Source organism: Prunus persica, chromosome G1, assembly GCF_000346465.2.
Source record: "Prunus persica cultivar Lovell chromosome G1, Prunus_persica_NCBIv2, whole genome shotgun sequence".
Taxonomy (NCBI): domain Eukaryota; kingdom Viridiplantae; phylum Streptophyta; class Magnoliopsida; order Rosales; family Rosaceae; genus Prunus; species Prunus persica.
In genome coordinates, this window is record NC_034009.1 from 10,032,830 (window position 1) to 10,052,699 (window position 19,870).

General features: G+C 33.4%; 4 protein-coding genes across 4 annotated transcripts; 3 read left to right on the forward strand and 1 right to left on the reverse strand.

Annotated features, from left to right (window-relative positions):
• LOC18790058 (major allergen Pru ar 1) lies at positions 2,116–2,969 on the reverse strand. The gene is made up of 2 exons (XM_007225910.2): positions 2,712–2,969; positions 2,116–2,608 (listed from the first exon to the last, which is right to left on the reverse strand). The coding sequence occupies exons 1-2, from the start codon at positions 2,893–2,895 to the stop codon at positions 2,310–2,312; spliced, it is 483 nt and encodes a 160-aa protein (XP_007225972.1). The 5' UTR covers positions 2,896–2,969; the 3' UTR covers positions 2,116–2,309.
• Positions 3,462–4,257, forward strand: LOC109950268 (major allergen Pru ar 1-like; the record flags this gene model as incomplete). The annotated part of the gene is made up of 2 exons (XM_020568765.1): positions 3,462–3,657; positions 3,786–4,257. Coding segments are annotated over 2 exons (495 nt in total), but the record flags the coding sequence as incomplete, so codon positions are not given.
• Positions 7,753–8,965, forward strand: LOC18792329 (major allergen Pru ar 1). The gene is made up of 2 exons (XM_007223573.2): positions 7,753–8,197; positions 8,421–8,965. Exons 1-2 carry the CDS (start codon positions 8,014–8,016, stop codon positions 8,717–8,719), a joined length of 483 nt encoding a protein of 160 aa, XP_007223635.1. The 5' UTR covers positions 7,753–8,013; the 3' UTR covers positions 8,720–8,965.
• On the forward strand, positions 13,000–14,189 carry LOC18790062 (major allergen Pru av 1). The gene is made up of 2 exons (XM_007223574.2): positions 13,000–13,483; positions 13,582–14,189. Exons 1-2 carry the CDS (start codon positions 13,300–13,302, stop codon positions 13,878–13,880), a joined length of 483 nt encoding a protein of 160 aa, XP_007223636.1. The 5' UTR covers positions 13,000–13,299; the 3' UTR covers positions 13,881–14,189.

Genomic DNA, 19,870 nt, shown 5'->3' on the forward strand with positions numbered 1-19,870 from the left:
GAAGTGCTTGAAAAATATCTCATTTGCTCACCCACATTGGAGAACTCTAAGTAATGGACTTGGACTTTGGTGCTCCCAAGTAGCTAGCCCAAAGTCTCCATTATCTAAGAGCTTCTGTGGGCCTTGTGGACCTCCGTAACCTTCCATATCACCACCCATCATTCAAGCCCCATAAACCACATGACTTGAGTTCATGTGAGCTTGATAGGTGATTGGCATGAGAAAAATGTATTATTAGTTTGGCATGGCATGTGCACTATTTCTAATTTATTTAATGAATTAAATCTCAAAATGCAACTTGGATTAACACATGACCGACATTATTTGTTATATTGGGCTTTAAATGTCTTTGGGCTTCCCGTGACTTCTTGGGCCTCAACAGCTTCTTAAGGAGGTAGCCATTCTTTTGTCTTCTTTGTTGATGAGTTCTCTAGAAGAGTATGGTTGTGCAACATGAAGCATAAGTATGAAGTCTTGAAGATATTCATGAAGTGGAAGAAGATGATTCAAACTCAAAGTGGTTCAAAAGATCAAGACTCTTAGATCAAACAATGGCGATGAGTGTAGGTCTGATCCTTTCTTGAAAGTTTGTCAAGATAAGGGTATTGTGAGACACTTCATGGTTAGGGAGACACCGCAACAGAATAGGGTGGCGAAACCTATGAATTATACTTTGCTTGAGAAAGTGCAATGTATGTTGTCTAATGCTAGTGTGGGCAAAGCGTTTTGGGATGATGCAATTACTTATGCAAGTCATCTCATTAATCGATTGCGTGTTGCAGCGAAAGAGGGCAAAACGCCTATGGATATATGGTCTTGTAAACCTTGTACTGATTATAAATATTTGCATATATTTGGTTGTCCTACTTACTTTCATGTCAGGGAAAGCAAGTTGGATCCGAGAGCAAAGACAACTCTATTTATGAGCTTTAGCACTGGCGTGAAAGGATACAGATTTTTGTGTTCAAATGTGAAGAAATTTGTTGTGAGCAGAGATGTAACTTTTGATGAGACTACTATGGTTAATCAGAACAAGAATGGAAGTGAAAGTGATGCGACCAAGACCACAAGTGGTTCAAAGTATGTGGAGTTACTGAAAACTCTAGTTGTTCCAATGAAGTCTGATGATTCAGACACTAGTCCTACAATTGATTCTGAAGATGAGGATGAGAGAAATGAAGAGGAGGCATCTATCCAAGAGCCTTCACAGTAACAAGATTCTATTGCAACTACTATACCCAAAAAAGTGATTCGAAAGCCTACTCAGTATAATGATATTGTGGCATATGCACTTCCAGTTATTAAAGATGACATTCCTTCCACCTAAAGAAGCAAACAGAAGTTCAGAGAGTGTGGAGTGGAAGAAGTCTATGGATGAGGAGATGAAATCGCTTCATAAGATTGAAACTTGGGAACTTGTTCAGTTACCAAGGGGAAATAAAGCAATTGGATGCAAATGGGTTTATCCAAGAAGATGGAATCTTTGGGTAAAGGAAATGTAAGATTCAAAGCTAGATTGGTAGCAAAGGACTATGCTCAGAAGAAAGGCATTGATTACAACGTGGTATTCTCTCATGTTGTAAAGCCTTCCTCTATTCGTAATTTGTTGGCTTTGTGCAGTTTGACCTTGAGTTGGTTCAACTTGATGTCAAGACAACATTCTTACATGGTGATTTAGAAGAAGAGATTTATATGTCTTAGCTACAAGGTTTTGGTGTTGTTGGAAAAGAAAATTAGGTTTGCAAATTGCGAAAATCATTGTATGGTTTGAAGCAGTTTTCAAAACAATGGTACAAGTGATTTGATCGGCTCATGGGCCAAGGTACACAAGGAGTCAATATGACCATTGTGTCTATTTTCGCAAGCTACAAGATGGAACCTTCATCTACTTGCTTTTATATGTTGATGATATGCTTATAGCATGTAAAAGCAAAGTGGAGATTGAAAATTTGAAGAATCAGTTGAGTAATGAATTTGAGATGAAGGACTTGGGAGAAGCTCGGAAGATACTTGGAATGGAAATTGAACAAACCAAAGGGTCATTTCTCGATTTATGCATGTCATCCTTATCATTTCAATTTTATCGAATCTTTACTTTGAACTAGTAAATTTTCATTTGTAAAGACCAGCAACTGATTTTTGCTTTATTTATTTAGAATCAAATCAAATGGAAACATTACAATTTATCATAGCCTTAGGTGCAAGCCAAAGCAGCTCTGGCTTGACAGACAAGAAAAAGAAAAGGAAAAATGACAGCCACACCAATTTAATGACAGAGAAAGCACACGCAGTATATTTCATTTAAGGTTTTAGTTGTAGGCATCTGGGTTGGCCACAAGGTAGTTCTCAATAAGCTTGAACAGATCAGTGGCCTTCTCTTTGCCAGCCTTAACATCCTCTTCCTTGATCTCAACATCACCTGTGGTGTGGTAGTTGCTGCTGCTCTTTATGATGGAACCTCCATCAGCAGATGCCACCAACTTAATCTCATAACTGATTTTCTCAACCTTGTCTGAAAGAGCATCTCCTTCAACCAAACTGTAGCTGTACACAAAGTTATCTTTGTCAAGCCCGTCGATCCGGTGCTTCACATAGCTGTAATGACTTCCTGTAAAATGAGGATTATAATTAGACATTAAGAGATTAATGCTTTCAAGATTTATGTTATTAATTAAGCAAACAATTTGGAAGAGGAAATGGCAGAAACCAACCTTCACCAAAGCTAATCTTCTTGATGGTTCCAACACCTCCATCTCCTTCAACAATTTCAGCACTTTTAACTGATTGGGGAGCAATCTTGGGGATGAGGGTGTCAGCTTCAAGAACAAGGGCTTTGAACAATCTTGGTGGGGGGATGACTGAGGTGGACTCGTCTGTGTATGTGAAGACACCCATGATGATGATTTTAGAGCTTAGAAACAGATCAAAGAAAGAATGACAGTGTGAAAGGATTAGATGATTGGCAGGGATGATATTTGATGCTGGAAAATGTGAGAAATGGAGGTGCTATTTATAGATTGAGGCTGAAGGTCGGGCTGTGTGAAATCTGAGCTGTCTATCAAAGACTTTAAGACTTTGAAAATGAAAGTGAAAAGGACTTTAGACAGCACACCAGTTGTGTTGTAGTATTCTGATCATCAAAAAGGCCAATCAGAATGGACTGTGTACGTAGACATGTGTTTTAGAACATTCTATTAGAAAATTAATTAGCACATAAGCTGATTGTAATAAGTTGGAATTTTTAAAATCAACTTGTAGAGGTGGCTTTCTTTGACTAAAATATTCACATGGGAAATAACCACTGAAAACTTGTCCAAACAACCTTATATCCATTGGGTTCACTTCACCCTTAACCTATAAATACTCCCTCTGGTGCTCACATTTCCTCACACCAATATCAATCATTCTCTTTTAGCTTCCTCCACATTCATTCTTTCTTTGATCATTTTCTAAGCTCTTAAATCATCATCATCACGGGTGTCTTCACATACGAAACCGAGTTCACCTCTGTCATTGCTCCACCTAGGTTGTTCAAAGCCCTTGTTCTAGATGCTGACAACCTCGTCCCAAAGATTGCTCCACAAGCAGTTAAAAGTGCTGAAATTGTTGAAGGAGATGGAGGTGTTGGAACCATCAAGAAGACTAGCTTTGGTGAAGGTTTGTTTCCACCATTCTCTCTCTCTGTCTACTAACTTGGTTTTCTAGTTAATATGTAAAATGAAAGCATTTGTGTCTTAATTTCTAAAAATGTTGACATTAACCACCCTCAAATTATGAAATTACAGGAAGTGAATACAGCTATGTGAAGCACCAGGTTGATGCGCTTGACAAAGATAACTTTGTGTACAGCTACAGTTTGATTGAAGGAGATGCTCTTTCAGACAAAATTGAGAAAATCTCTTATGAGATTAAGTTGGTGGCATCTGCAGATGGAGGTTCCATCATAAAAAACACCAGCAACTACCACATCAAGGGAGATGTTGAGATCAAGGAAGAGCATGTTAAAGCTGGCAAAGAAAGGGCCCATGCTTTGTTCAAGGTTATTGAGACCTATCTTGTGGCCAACCCCGATGCCTACAACTAAAACCATCTATTATATATTCTACATGTTAAGGGCAACAATCTTATGTCCTCTCCTTTCTCTGTTTGTTCAGCGGGGTGGTTTTCAATTTTCTCATACAAAAGCAGTCTATGTAGTTATGATTAAAGATTGTATTTGATTACAATTTCAATAAATGGAACACAAATCATTTGATAGCTTTTTCCAAATTTGGTTTGCAATGTTTCCCCTGATTTCATGAATTCCACATCGATCGATGTTAAGTGTCCGGGGCTAACTTAGCCAAAAATCAGAATATAGAAGTATATCTTTTAAAGATAGAACATTCGACCCAAATCAATTAGCAATGAGTTGAGAGGTTCAACATTTTCTTTACGTAAATGCAAGATATAAAATACCCCATCTAGAGACTTTGATTCTTTGGTTGGCAAGGAGGAGAGGCAGATTAGCTACTCTGGACGGGTTCAGCTATTTATAATGGTCTCACTGCTCATGCTTGGCTACCTGTTTCCCTTTGGTACCTTTGTTGTTCTTTGTTTCTTTACAAATATATCTGTCAAGAAATCATGCTTAAATTTGTTTCTGGTTCTCCGTTGTGTCATGTTTGTGCAGATTTCTGTGAGTTCTTTTTGGACAAAGATTTCTATGAGTTTGATTGTCAGTTTTTATTGTACAATAAAGCACGGATATATGACGTTCAACGAAATAAAAAAGTGAAGTAACAAATTGGCATTACCAAAAGTGCAGTAAAAGCCACAGGCAGAAAATCCATAGAAAGGCCCCAATAAGCTGGGCTTTGTACTTTGTTTATCTTCAGAAAGACAAAATTACAATGGCCCAATTGGCCCAATTTAGAAAATAAGTTGATTCGATCCAAGAGGAAAAATTGGTAAGATCAAACAAATGTTTTATTTTATCAATGGGGTTCTTGGTTAGATTGGTTCAGGTCTTAGGTGTGCTCCTAAGTAATTTTGGATTTAAATTCCCATGGTACTCGTGCCTCTCAAGACCCTCTAAGTAGAATTCGAAAGCCTTTTAAAATAATTAAAATTCTAAAAGTAAAAAATTGGCTAAAATCTTAACATGTCCAAAGTTTCCCTGAAGAATTGACCATATTTTCAATTGGAAACATTTGCTGGAGATACAATTAGATATATTTAGTCATATACCAATTCTTAGCTAAAATTATAAATAAACTCTACACAATTTAATTTTTATAAACATACTCAAAAAAAACCCAAAAAATGACAGCTGGACTTATTGAATTTAATTTTGATTATTAAATTACTTGGATGCCCTATTGAGTGTTTTGGGCTTTTTTATGAAGTTTTGGAGTTGGGTTTGTTTTAAGAAATCAATGGCAGTTTTGTAATTTAAAAGAAGTTAAAAACTTTTTTGTTATGTTGTAAATGAACTTTGGTTGTGTTTCTAAAGTCCATTTCATATAGGGTTTTTTTTTTAATTATTTGGGCTCCTATATTGGGTATAATAGCAAATCTCCCTATTGAAGGAGATGATAAGTTTGTCAAAGTTGTCGCTATGTACCCATTAAGCACAATACAGTACGGAAGACCACCATTGTGACAAGTATTGGGTACATAGCGACGACTTTGACAAACTTATCATCTCATTCAATGCAGATATTCAGTCATTTTCTCAAGTCTTTTTGGTCATTTGCTAAACCCTATCAAATTAATTGACTTTTTCAAGCCATTTGTGGACAAGTACATTTAGCAATTAACAAAATCTAAAATTCTTTCATATTGAGTGCTATAATGCATGGGATCAAAAGGAAGTTATAATTTATTCATCTTTTCTATTGAGAGGGACGATAGTATACTAGATTAACGCACACTACACGGATACTAAGACTCTAACTCATGATATTTCTTGGAGGGAGAAATTGCTACAAACCACTACATTAGTGGGTCTTTTGTGAAGTTATAATTTGTAATTCAATAAATTAATATTGTTTTTATTCTAAGAAGCAGCATTACTAGTTGATGTGATCAAAAATCCAATTTATAATTTACTCAATATCTGAAAATATATTACATTGAATGTACTTGGACAGTTTGATGACCAAATTAGCAGATAATTGCAATCTATAGCAAACTCTTGGCTGATTATGGCGACATCTTTGATTCATAACTTTATTAATTTTTCTAGTAGAATTGCTCCTAGATATATATACAATTCAATTAACTTCTTTTTTGGTTCATTAGTTAGGGTGGGGAGAGGAGGGAGTTTTTCTACAATAGTGATGTATGTATATGTATGAAGAATATAAATTACTATAATATATGCACGTCTTTTTTGTAACTAAATTAGGTTTCATATATGTCAAATTATGATTTACGAAAAAGAAGAAAGCGATAATTATATCAACACGATAATCAAGGTATTGATAGTATCAATAATATAGGTAACATATCGATGTTGATGTACATCTTGCTCTAACTACAGGGAAACATTATCCCTTATCACTGGCCCTGACGTATTTGTGTGTACATATAGATAATATATATTATATATTCTCTTTATTGGGATGAACATATTCTTGATGTCAGACCAAGAGAAAAACATCCCTTTGATGACCATATATGTTGAACATGGACTGTTTTTATGGTACCATTAGCTCGATGTATGAATGAGGACGAAATTTGGTCCCAAGGTGATTGCATCACCCATCAACAGGCTTTGATGTAATATGTTGTTACCATTACTTTATTTTAAATTAAAATGATGGACGAATTATGATCTGGAAAATTAATTTTTCAACTCATTCATGCAGCCCCACTACAAAGTGATCCACTATTTTCTGACTTGATAAGCTTACATTAACATTTTCCTTGTTGTGTAAATGTCGATTAAGTTAGATGGTCAAAGGTATTATGTCTGTTCCTTTGCACTCGAGTTGGATCTCTTTTTCCCCTGTCAACGTAGGTCTTGTGAGTGAGACTTTTTCCAACCTCAATAAATGTTCGATGAATTGGGTGTGAGTTAGATTTTGATATGTTACTATCTGCGAAAAAAAAAAAACACTGCGGTTGATCAAGACAATAAGCAATGATTTTGAAACATAGAAAAATCAAAGGGATCAATAGCCAATGGTGACGCCAGTTGCCATTGCTGATTAATCAAAGCAAACCAACAAGTCTCTTGAAACCCCAAAGTCAGAGAAGGGGAGAACCGAAAACATATAAGTAAATAAATAAATAAAACTTTGGCTACATACATAGATATCCTATAATTACCAAATTTTAATTGTTTTTTATATTTTTTTTAATAAAAGGTGAGAATAGCACAGGCTATGTATGAACAGTTCATGAAGTTCTCCAGAGTTGTCTGTTTTTCTCTATTTTCATGTCATGTACTTCTCTTAAAAAATCTCTCGTTCTCATAAAAACAATGTGACTTTACAGTTTATGTATTGCAAAAACCTCCATTTAAGGCTGAATTTTTACTATGTATTCTGGATTTTTTTCCCCTGATTTCAATTGAATCCCTACCATTTCGCAGAAAAATAAAAACAAAAATAAAAACAAAAAACAATGTAAATTTACCTTAACATTGATGACCGACAGTTCGAGTAAACTGAGACATTGAAAATTCAAAGTTGGAAGACCATCTACAAACTCGGCTCCCCTCATTCCCTCTTGAATTTTTGTGTACTTCCAGAGTCTATCAGACCGTTCAAATTATTATTATTTTTCTTTCTGGAGATTATTATCCGATACAATTAATTGTAGCACCAACTTGCATAAACTGGTTGATGATCTACAGGGACACTCCACACAGCTGTGGCCTTATAATCTCAACCCCTGTGATCTCTATAAATACAGCCTAAACCTTTCTCTTCTCTTCATCCCAACAACTCTTTACTCTTCAAACAACTCTGTTTGTCCTTTAAACTCTCCCTTTGATCATTTTCCAACTCAAGGACTCATATCATGGGTGTCTTCACGTACGAAACAGAGTTCACCTCTGTCATCCCACCAGAAAAGTTGTTCAAGGCTTTCATCCTCGACGCCGACAACCTCATCCCCAAGATTGCTCCAACAGCAGTGAAAGATACCGAGATCCTTGAAGGAGATGGAGGGGTTGGAACCATCAAGAAGGTCACCTTTGGTGAAGGTAATTAGCTAGTTCTTTTTATTTTTATTTTTTTTTTAATACAAGAGAGATATTGAAAAATGGGGGATTCGAACACACTCGTAATTGTTCTTAACTACTTGATTTACAAGTCGAGTAATTAGATAGTTCTGTATGCTCATGTTTTTTTCTTAAGATAGTAAAAAATTCTTATAATGTGACAAGCATGGTTGACTAATTTGTTTATTTATGTTATAATTTGCAGGAAGCCAATATGGGTATGTGAAGCACAGGATCGATGGGATTGACAAAGACAACCTTACATACAGTTACACTTTGATTGAAGGAGATGCCTTGTCTGACGTAATCGAGAAGATCGTTTATGATATCAAGTTGGTGGCATCCCCCAACGGAGGATCCATTGTCAAGACCATCAGCCACTACCATACCAAGGGAGATGTTGAGATCAAGGAAGAGCAAGTTAAGGCTGGCAAAGAGAAGGCTGCCGGTCTCTTCAAGCTTGTTGAAGGCTACCTCTTGGCCAACCCCGATGCCTACAACTAAATCCAGACTTTTGTTTGTATTTATGTTTTTCCAGCTCTGTTATCAGCTGAAGGTGTGGATTTGATGTTGTTTCTGCCTAAAGAGTGGGGGAAAAAAGGGAAAAGAAAAACTGCCCTGGCCTTGGTGTGTTAAATGTTTGTTGTCCCATATATTCCAGGTGGATTGGTATTGTATTATTTTCTACAAAATAATGAAAATCATATGTTAATCAAACTATAAATTGCATGAGCACTGGGCTCATTAGTTTCTTCGATTTCAATATATTTAACAATTTTTTGATGTCACCAAAAAAATTGGATTAGAACTTGATTAGTCTGACGATCAAACTCCAATTTAAAGTTGGCCTCTGTCTTTGCCTTATATTTGGTAGGGTTAGCTGTTTTATTATTTCTTGAATTTAGACCCGATTTGTATTTGAGTACCTCAATTTCCAAAATGATTCTCGTTGTCCTTTAACTTTAGTTTCGTTAAGATAAATGGTCCTACTATCAATTTTGTTAAATTTTCTGTTAAGTGCAGGGGCACAATAGTATTTTTGTATCAAAATTGATTAAAATATGAATAAAAATTTAAAAAAACTAAAAAATTAAAATTAAACTCTCTCCCTCCTTCTCTGTCCCGATTTCTACTCCCCCCCAAAACTTGATTTTTCTTTTTTTTGTTGGTTTTTTATTTGATTTTCTTTTATTGTTATTTTAAAGATATGATTTTTTTATTCATTTTTTGGTTTTAATATAAAAATACCATTTTGCCCCTGTATTTAACAGAAAAAGTTAATAAAATTGACGGCAGGACCATTTGTCCAAACGAAACTAAAGTTAAAGGACCACGGAAACCATTTTGGAAATTGAGGTACTCAAATGCAAATCAGGTCAAATTTCAGGGACTAATAAAACTATTAACCCTATTTGGTACAACAACAAAAAATCACTAAAATGGTAAATTACTCAAATAGTCCTCAAATTTGTACCCGATTTATATTTTGGTCCCTAAACTGAATTATTCGTTCAAATGGTCCACCAACTTTTTATTAATCGGCGCTTTGGTCCCACCGTTAATTTTCTGTTAAATTTAGTCATGTGAGTAGCACATGCTACATTTGTAGGGGTAAATAAGACTTTTGACCTATATATCACCCATTTATCACCACTTTATCACATATTTAGGGAACATAGGACGGTTATGGATGGTTTTACCCTTACATTTGACGGCAACATTAACATAATGTAACGGTATGATCAATAGAGCGATTAATATAGAGTTGATGGACCATGTGAACGAATAATTTAATTGAGGGACCAAAATGTAAATCGAGTATAAGTTTGAGAACCATTTGAGTAATTTATCAATTACTAAAATAATATAAAACTATGAATCTAAAAGTTGATATCTAAAATTTATAAATAAAATTGACCGTTTAATAACATAAGATAGTAAGTTTGACGTGTACACAAGCATTAAAGTAATATTATTATCTTATGAATCCAACTAAAATAATGAGATAAGGAAGCTCATGGCCTATAGCACTTACAAATGGCGAGGGCTTTGTTGTCTTTGAAATTGCATAAATTTGGGAATATCCATGCCATGACGAATATGCTAATTTAGGACAAACCACAATCTTTAAGACGGTGAGGTGGGACATGTGAAAAACACACAAAACTGTTTTTTTTATTTTTTTATTTTTATAACTTTTTTTATTGAGAAGGGTAATAATATGTTAAATTCATATACACTCTACAAATACTAGAACTCGAACCATTACACTAGTTAATCATATGCTAATATCTCAATATTAACTATCCATCTTTTACACTCATTAAAAACTTTTAGCTAATTTTCATTTACGTTTAAAAATATAAGCACTCGATCACTTGTATTCAAAAATTATTTATTTATTATATATATATATATATATACAGAGAGTTTCCATTGAGGGATCCCTCAAATTAGCTTATTTGAGGGATACTATTGTAGGGCCCATTCTGTATTGTATTTCACTAATCCAAACCGTCTCTTTTGTAGATATTCATTCAAAGATCATCTCTACAAAAAATCACTCGAATTCGATATCATTTGACCACTCAATTGAATTATTGAAATTTTAGTACTTTCTTGAAGCACCATGTTCATTGATTTTGTAGGACACAATTGGATATCGAAACAGTTTCCGATTTGTCTAATTTTTTTCAAGGATGATCTATGAATATAAACTTAAAAAATAGATGGTTTCGATCGTTGAAAAAAAAATTCATAGGGAACCCTAAAGGGTGTCTCTCAAATAAAATTATTTGAAGGATTCCTCAATAGAAGGGGACTGTATATTATATATATATATATATATATATATTTTATAATCACTCGAGTAATGAACGAACCCTCTTAAATAGTGTCTAAACTCTCAAGTAATTTTTTTTAGAATATATAAAAAAAAAAGGACTGAAAAATCTTCAAAATGCTTAAAACTTTGTTAGAATATATATGAGAGATGCCAAGGCCTGCAATAATTGTTCAAATGAGCTATATCAATAAAACTATTTAGTCAACTTTAATTAGTTGATAGGGAGCAACAACAACAAAATTAATAATAAAAAGGAACTTCAACATAAGTTGTACAAATAATGGACTTGGTTTATACTTTTCCAAACTCCATTGAATTCATGGATAATAGGTGGTAGCAATAGTTTAACAAGAAAAATAATTTTTTAATTATTTGTAGGGAATAAAAGAGATTCGATATACTTATTCTTTAGTGAATGATACATTGTATATGCCCTGACTACCAAGGAACTTCTTTTTTTGTTTTGGAACATTTTCTATTAGGAGGAACGATAATATACTAAACTCACACACACTATACATATACTAAAACTCGAACCCAAAATATTTTTTAAAAAAACAATTACTCTAAACTACTACCACTATAGTGAGTCCTTTGTGCTAGGGAACTTATTATATATGTAAGACTAGTACTTTTTTTGGGAGGGGATTTTATTAGTAACGAAAGAAATAAAATAAAATTGTCGGCTAGAATGTTATCATGTTCTAGGCATTTGAATGGTACTATGACGCCTTCCAACAGCTTTCGGCAAAATTATTGTGTGCAGATTTTTATTTTATTGATTTTTGTAAGGTAAAGTAATTTGATCACATGCAAGAGACAAAATGTGATACCACTATTATTACATACCACATAGTAAGTTGTACATGTGACATTTGGTACCTAATGCAACTACTCCATCAATTCAACCAAATAGTTAATCTAGCAATCATTCAATAAACTAGGGAAAGGGGAATTTGAATTCAAATGCAGTGTTAGGAGTACATTCAACATTCACCAATTTGGTGCCTAATTTATTTCTATATAAATAGACATAGTTTGCAAAGGATCCACTAGTGTAGTGGTTTGGAGTATTTACTCCCTCAGGTGCGCCTCCATTAACGATTACGCAGGATTGAAGAAACTCTAGCATAGACATCCAACTAAGATTGCAAACTTAGAATAATAAAAAAGATAGCTTGAAAAAAACTAAGTTATAACAATATAAATAAAACTCTCACAAAGAAAATATGAAAAGTTTTCACAAAAGAATAGGTAAAAATTACATAGAGAACCCAAAGACTCTCTGCAACTTATTTCAAACATAAAGAAACAATAAAAATGATGATGGTAGAAATCTGACGCCAAAACGTAGGTAAAGATCCGACACCAAAACGCATTCGTATGTGATAATTGAATGAAAATCATAGAAAGATGTTCAGAAAGCAAAAAAGATGAGAGATATTAAATATATTGATAGCCAATTCTGACCGCCAGCTGCTATTCTTGAAATAAAAACTCTCAAGTCTTCAATACTCAACCCCACCCCCTCCCAAATTAAAGAAGAGAAAGAAAATCAGAAAAGAACAGAAAAAAAAAAAAAAAAGCAGCTACAAAAACCAAAAATACCAAGGTGATAATTAACCAAGCCAAGCCAAGCCAAATTATTGTTCTGGGTCAATTTTGTCACAATTTCTGATATGTGTATTTTGTTTTTCTTCATTTGGTTGCTTTGCCTTCAACTTTATCCGATGATTTGAAGAAGCTTTCCAAAAAAGCACCATCTTTATCTAAAATTCCTACTTTTTACCATCAAATTTAAATGAGATGCCGACTGTCCAATTATCTGACAAGCAGCCTTGAAACTATGATGATCAATGGGAAAATTGAAGTTGTACCAACACATCTAGAAAGCCTTTAATTTTTTTTTTGTTATACTTTATTTGACTCAGACACAGATATGTATGTATTAAATACTGGAGGTTGGGATATATATATATATATATCCAATAAATAAGTGACACAATTTGTATATTAAAATTTTGAGGTTCCTTGTTAATTCAGAGACTTCCAATAAACAAATGACAATTTGCCCCAAATTCTTCGGTCTAAAGGGAACAGCTCGCAAGGCCCAACCTTCACTCTAAATCTATAAATACCACCTCTCTGTACTCATCTTCAACACACTCTCAACCTTCTCTAAAACCATCATCTTTGTAGTTTGTTCATTTTGCTCATCCTCAACCTTTTGATCATCACCATGGGTGTCTTCACATATGAGAGCGAGTTCACCTCTGAGATCCCACCACCAAGATTGTTCAAGGCCTTTGTCCTCGATGCTGACAACCTTGTCCCTAAGATTGCTCCACAGGCAATTAAGCATTCTGAAATCCTTGAAGGAGATGGCGGCCCCGGAACCATCAAGAAGATCACTTTCGGCGAAGGTAATTACTTATCTTACAGTATATATGTTGTCAGACTGTTAATATGAAACCAAGGTCGTCGAATTCTTGCTTGAACATGTTTTATTATTGTTCTTCAGGCAGCCAGTACGGCTACGTGAAGCACAAGATTGACTCCATTGACAAAGAAAACCATTCATACAGCTACACCTTGATCGAAGGAGATGCTTTGGGAGACAATCTTGAGAAGATCTCGTACGAGACCAAGTTGGTGGCATCCCCCAGCGGAGGATCCATCATCAAGAGCACCAGCCACTACCACACCAAGGGAGATGTTGAGATCAAGGAAGAGCATGTCAAGGCCGGCAAAGAGAAGGCCTCAAATCTCTTCAAGCTCATTGAGACCTACCTTAAGGGCCACCCCGATGCCTACAACTAAATTGATCAGATGTCTCTGTGATGCTTGGGTCTTGCCTTTACTATATGATCAGTCGAAGGAGATTTGTGTGGCTTTTCTTGTTGCTTTCTAGTCAGTCCAAAGTAGCCATAGGGTTGTTGGGCACTTGGGCTTGAAAATAAGTGTGTATGGGTTGTGATCTTCTGGTTGCTTTTGATGTTTTCGTTTGGATCAAGTTGCAGACTGAGCACAGTGTATTTATCTTCTATATATAAATTATATAATGGAACTTCCTTGTAATGAAATGTTTTACTTGCAAACAATTAGTGCAGTGAGTAAATTTCCTAAAAACTATATTCTATATTGTGCCATATAAAATTTGCAGCATAATCAATAATTGCACGCGATCAACTTGAGAATTAATTACTTCCCTACCCCAAGAGGCTATAAGAAGAATTTTCATAGTTCTCTATATTACTAAAATCCAAGATTATTCGTAAGAGATTTGTAGCTCAAGTGAATAAGATTAGTTACTTATGTAATCGCATCGAAACAAAACAAAATTATAAGATTATTCAACGGGTTTGCAAAGTTGAAAGTTTTCTTGAGTCCCATTTGGGCAACAACGACGTTAAAAACAAACCATTCATCACATCACATGCCTTCACATGTTGATGAGATAGTGATCGTTGAAATGAAGAAGTTGGCAAACTTTGGGTGCAGATAGACAAACATAGGGTCGGTACATGCGTAATACTTTTTACTTTAATTAGGACAGATTTTTATATGATAACCTAAAGTAATTAAAGAGTAGACGAGCAATTATCATAAACCTCTTATGATAAACTAAAGTAATTAAAGACCACTACTAGTGAGTAATATATTATATAGAATAGTTGCAAGGATTTGGAGCCAACTTGTTTTTTATTTTCTCGAACTAGACAAACATGAACGGACTTGGTTTCAAATAAAAAATCTCAAACAGATAAGGAGTTGGGTGGGTCCTACAAGCTTTATGAATTATGACCTGGTGCATCCGTCTACAAATCTGACCAAATGCAAATTCTATATATCGAATTAGACAGAGAAGAATTAATTCACAGAGAGAGCTATCTTAAGACGACTTTCTTGGCCCCAAGATCGGGTGACTTGAGCCCGTGATTTAGTCCATGTCGAGTGTCAACTAACGTTTCTTTTAAAAAAAAATATTTTTGCGAACGGAAGTTATATAAATTAAATGGGCGGAGAGATTCGAACTTGAGACTTCTTTCGATATTAGAAAAAGAAGAGGCATTATCACTAGAAGAGTAAGTACTAATCAAACTAATTAATCCAGTATAATTGACCAAATCGTACAAAAAAGTCTACACAAACAAAACTAAAGCAAATGAGATTTCCTAATTACTCAATCAGTGGCGGAGCTAGGATTTCATATTAGAGGAGGTCCTTCATAAAACTTGTATCCTCTTTATAAATTAATTATCATGAACTTCATATTTTAAATTAGTTAAATACTAATTTCATCATCTATACTATTAAAGACTTAAAAATTAATCATTTATATTCCAACAGATAAAAGAAATGAAAAACAAAAGGAGTTCATAAAGCACAATATTAAGGTACCGAATTCATACATGGAAAAAAAAATGAGGAAAATAAAAAATTCACAAAGCTTTAAACAAAAGAGGAAGAGAAAAAAAGATTAAAACTTTAGGAGTTTGCAAATATCATAAACTAACCTAGAAGATTTAAGAGAGATAAGTCAAGGGAAATCAAGAAATTTTATGGTTTATTTGTAGATAAAAAGAACATAATATATTAATTTATTTTAGAGTAAATATCCTAAAACTAATCTAATATATTATGATATATAATATACAAATAAAAGGTAAAAATGAAGTGGGGGCCTAGGACCACACTGGTCCATGCTGGCTCCAACCTGTCACTTATTATACAAAAAGCTATTTAATTAGAAAAATTAAGTATGGAAACTTCTCTAAAATTACCCGATTGCTTCCAAATAACACATTTGAAAAGTCGTTGGTTATTAGATTTTAGTTTATTTTATTTTATCGGTGTCACGCCATTCGAAGACTAAGTCATGAGAGCTAAATGTTACAACATGTTGTACACGACCAAGACTTGAATCCTTCTACCTACGTCTTAGGTTTGAGCTGGAGAAGAAAAGAAAGAAATTGAAAATGAAAATGAAAAACAAACAAAATACAACTGTCTATAAATATATTGATCACTATATTGACTGTGACTCAACCTTAATTGCCTCCTTAACCATTTGAACAACTATTGAGTATTTTACACCATTAATTTAAATTTGTCCGTATAGCTAATAAGAAAATATTTTTGCTTATTACTTTAACCTAAGGTGTATCTTCAACACTTTTTTTAACACTTAACACGTGTTCATAGGTACAACTATAGTTAACTCTTTGCTTTGTATTTGTAGAATCGTGATTATATCCATGAACACATGTCTAGTGTTAAAAAGGATGATGAGGATATACCTTGAGTTAAAATAGTAAGCAAAAATACTCTTTAAAAATAATTCAAATCTTTGCGGGATTGAGAAGCAAGTGAAAACAAATGCAAGTAAATTTGGAGCAATTTGACTAGTTGAATTTGATTAAATTTGTACAAATCCTGGCTATTACTAGCTATAAAATAATTAAGATAAGATTAAAGGTTGTTTTGAACTTGTGACTAATAAATACACATATAATAATTCACACAAATTAGACTATCAATTTCATTACAATTTAGAACTCAATATTCGATATCAATATAGAAATTCAACTGAACTAATAAAGCAAACAACCGTACAATAAGATATAAATAAATAAATAAAAATAGACTATATATCCATGATGATCCATTTTGTTTGTTATAACTTAAAATAATGCACATTGTGGAGTCGTCGGCAGAAGGGCTTCGAAATAGCAGATATTAAGGAGGTCGCTGTCTCTTGAAAACATCAACACAAGTCAGTGTTTATGCTTTTAACTACATACCTGGTCTTTTCTTTTGTTTTTCATTTCTATATGAATAAAAACTACTTTATCTTAGGCACGTAACAAATTAGATTTTTTTTTTTTCTGTTAAGAATTCATTTGCCGTCACTACAGTGAACCTCAAACAATCCTAATTCTGACTTATTTGTCCATTGGCCCAATATAATTAATTAAGAGATATTTAGTCATATACCTATTCTTAGCACTAAAACTATAAATAAATCCTACAACATTTAATTTTTATAAACATATCCAAAAAAAACTCAAAAAATGACAGCTTGACCTATTGAATTTAATTTGGATTATTAAATTACTTTGATACCCCCTATTGAGTGTTTTGGGCTTTTTATGAGGTTTTGGGGTTGGATTTATTTTAAGAAATCAATGGCAGTTTTGTAATTTAAAAGAAGTTAAAAGCCTTTTTGTTATGTTGTAAATAGGCTTTGGGTATGTTTCTAAAGTTCATTTTATATAGGATTTTTAAATAATTTAGGCTCCTATATTTGGTATAATAATGAATCTCCCAATAATTAACTCTTATCTACATTGGCCTGAAAAAAGCTAACTCAATTTTTGTTTGTTTGTATTTTTTAATACAAGCGATCTTGTGTTTTTTAAAATAGAAAATTAGTTAAATACCCATTTCTAGACATAAAACTATAAAAATACCCTATACTATTTAATGTATATAAACACACCCAAAATAAACCCAAAAATCAACAGCTGTACATTTTTTAATTTAACTATTAAGATGAAATACCTTTATTACCCTTTTAACATAAAATTGGAATTCCTAATAAACACCAGATCAGAACTCACCACCTCCAGTCTCTCATCTTCATCTTCAACCACAATTTTCAGTTTTTGTTCTTCCACTTCAGTTTTGACGTTGAAATCCTAAGCTCTGTTCTCAAATATATATATATATATATATATCTCTCTCTCTCTAAAAAAGAATAAGAATGATGAAGTCATAGGATTATGATTGTGTAAGGTAACTATTTCTTCTAATTCTACTTAATTCGTCTTTTGGATATAGGAAAATTAGGAGACCCCTTTCTAAGCCCGTGGATAAAAACTTTGTAGCCATCTCAATTCAGGGAACATCAAGCAGTAATGCTTTGGAAGATGGAGTTGACGAAGGCTCTGCCTTCAAGCATGTTAGTCCAAATGGCAAGACAAAAGCTAAAGTCAGAGGCACTGGCACTGGCACTGGCAATCCATTAGATGCTGGATCTGTGAAAAATTTGGAGGATTTGCAACATGAGCAAATGGACAATGACTTGGCGGATTCAGGGGATGAAATGGCTCATGGTGCATTGGTGACTTGACTCAGTATAAAATCCTATTCGATCTGCGATCTTCGATTTTGAGGTATTTGATTTTTTTTTTAATTTGAACTCATATTCGATTTTATTGTAGTCTAATTTGGGTGATTTCATGTTCGATTAATTAAGTTGCTGGTTAAGTTTTCATAATTTTTGCAGTTTTGGAGTTTAAATTTGAAATGTAGATCTCATTCTTCTTGATTTTATATGTTTATTTTTGTTATTGTCGATTTGGAGATAAGCTATTGGATTTTATGATTTCATTCTAATTTGTATTTAGATATTCGTTTGAGTTTTAAATTGTGATTTTAATTTCTTGTTGTTTATAATTTGGATTGATTTCAGATTCGGTTTGGTTGTGGATTTGCTTTTGTGTTTTGGTTTGAGTTGTGGTTACAAATTTGTGATATTTGATTCGGTTATCATATTAATTGAGGTATTTTTTTTTCAATTGAATCTGAGTATATTCGTGTTTTTTCTGTTTATGCACTATTGGTTTTTGAGTCGACTATAATTTGTTGTTAGGTAGCAGTGTTATTACCTTATATTGGAACTTTACATACATGCATTAGAAATAAGATTTCATAGGAAACAAGCAGTATTATTACCTTATATTAGAACTTTACAGTGGTAGACATGCATTAGAAATAGGATTTTATATGAAACTAGCAGTGTTATTACCCTATACTAGAACTTTACAAGGGGTAGACATGCATTAGAAATAGGATTTCAGAGGAATCTAGCAGTGTTATTACTCTATACTGGAACTTACAAGGGGTAGACATGCATTATAAGTAGGATTTCAGAAGAATCTAGTAGTATTATTATCTTATACTGAAACTTTACAATGGTAGACATGCATTAGAAATAGGATTTCATGGGAAACAAGCAGTGTTATTACCCTGTACTGGAACTTTATAGTGGTAGACATGCATTCGAAATAGGATTTCATTGGAAACAAGCAGTGTTATTACCCTATACTAGAACTTTACGGTGGTAGACATGCATTCGAAATAGGATTTCAGATGAAACAATCAATGTTATTACCCCATACTGGAACTTTACAGCCATTAATCAATATGAAAGTAAACTAGCAATGTTAACCATAGGTATATGACTAAATATTTCTTTCTTTTTTGAGTTGTTGAAAGTCGACCATTTTATAGTCCTATGCAATCAATTCAATAATGAAAATCCAACATAGTTTCAAGATTTTGTCCTAGATTCGAATCTAAAATACTGTTATTACCTTAGACTGAAACTTTATAGTGGTAGATATGCATTAAAAATAGGATTTCATAGGAAACTATGAGTGTTATTACCTTAGACTGGAACTTTATAGTGGTCGACATGCATTAGAAATAGGATTCCATAGGAAACAAGCAGTGTTATTACCTTATACTGGAACTTTACAACCATTAATCAACATGACAGTAAAGTGTTAAGAATTTGTATTTGACTAAATATCTCTTTCTTTTTTCAGTTGCTGAAAACTGACTATTTTATAGTCATATGCAGTTAGTCCAATAGTGAAAATCCAATATAGTTTCAAGATTTTGTCTTGGATTCGAATCTAAAATACTGTTTTTACCATAGACTGGAACTTTATAGCAATTAGTCAACATTACAATAAAGGTTTGGTTTTTAAATGTCTTACCTTTGAAGCCTTTTCTTGTTG

Excerpts from the sequence above, each read along its gene's own strand:
- LOC18792329 (XM_007223573.2), top strand. The coding sequence starts at position 8,014 with ATGGGTGTCTTCACGTACGAAACAGAGTTCACCTCTGTCATCCCACCA. Across the intron at positions 8,198-8,420 it reads GAAGGTCACCTTTGGTGAAG|GAAGCCAATATGGGTATGTG; the intron begins GTAATTAGCTAG and ends TATAATTTGCAG.
- LOC18790058 (XM_007225910.2), bottom strand. The coding sequence starts at position 2,895 with ATGGGTGTCTTCACATACACAGACGAGTCCACCTCAGTCATCCCCCCA. Across the intron at positions 2,609-2,711 it reads GAAGATTAGCTTTGGTGAAG|GAAGTCATTACAGCTATGTG; the intron begins GTTGGTTTCTGC and ends CTCATTTTACAG.
- LOC18790062 (XM_007223574.2), top strand. The coding sequence starts at position 13,300 with ATGGGTGTCTTCACATATGAGAGCGAGTTCACCTCTGAGATCCCACCA. Across the intron at positions 13,484-13,581 it reads GAAGATCACTTTCGGCGAAG|GCAGCCAGTACGGCTACGTG; the intron begins GTAATTACTTAT and ends ATTGTTCTTCAG.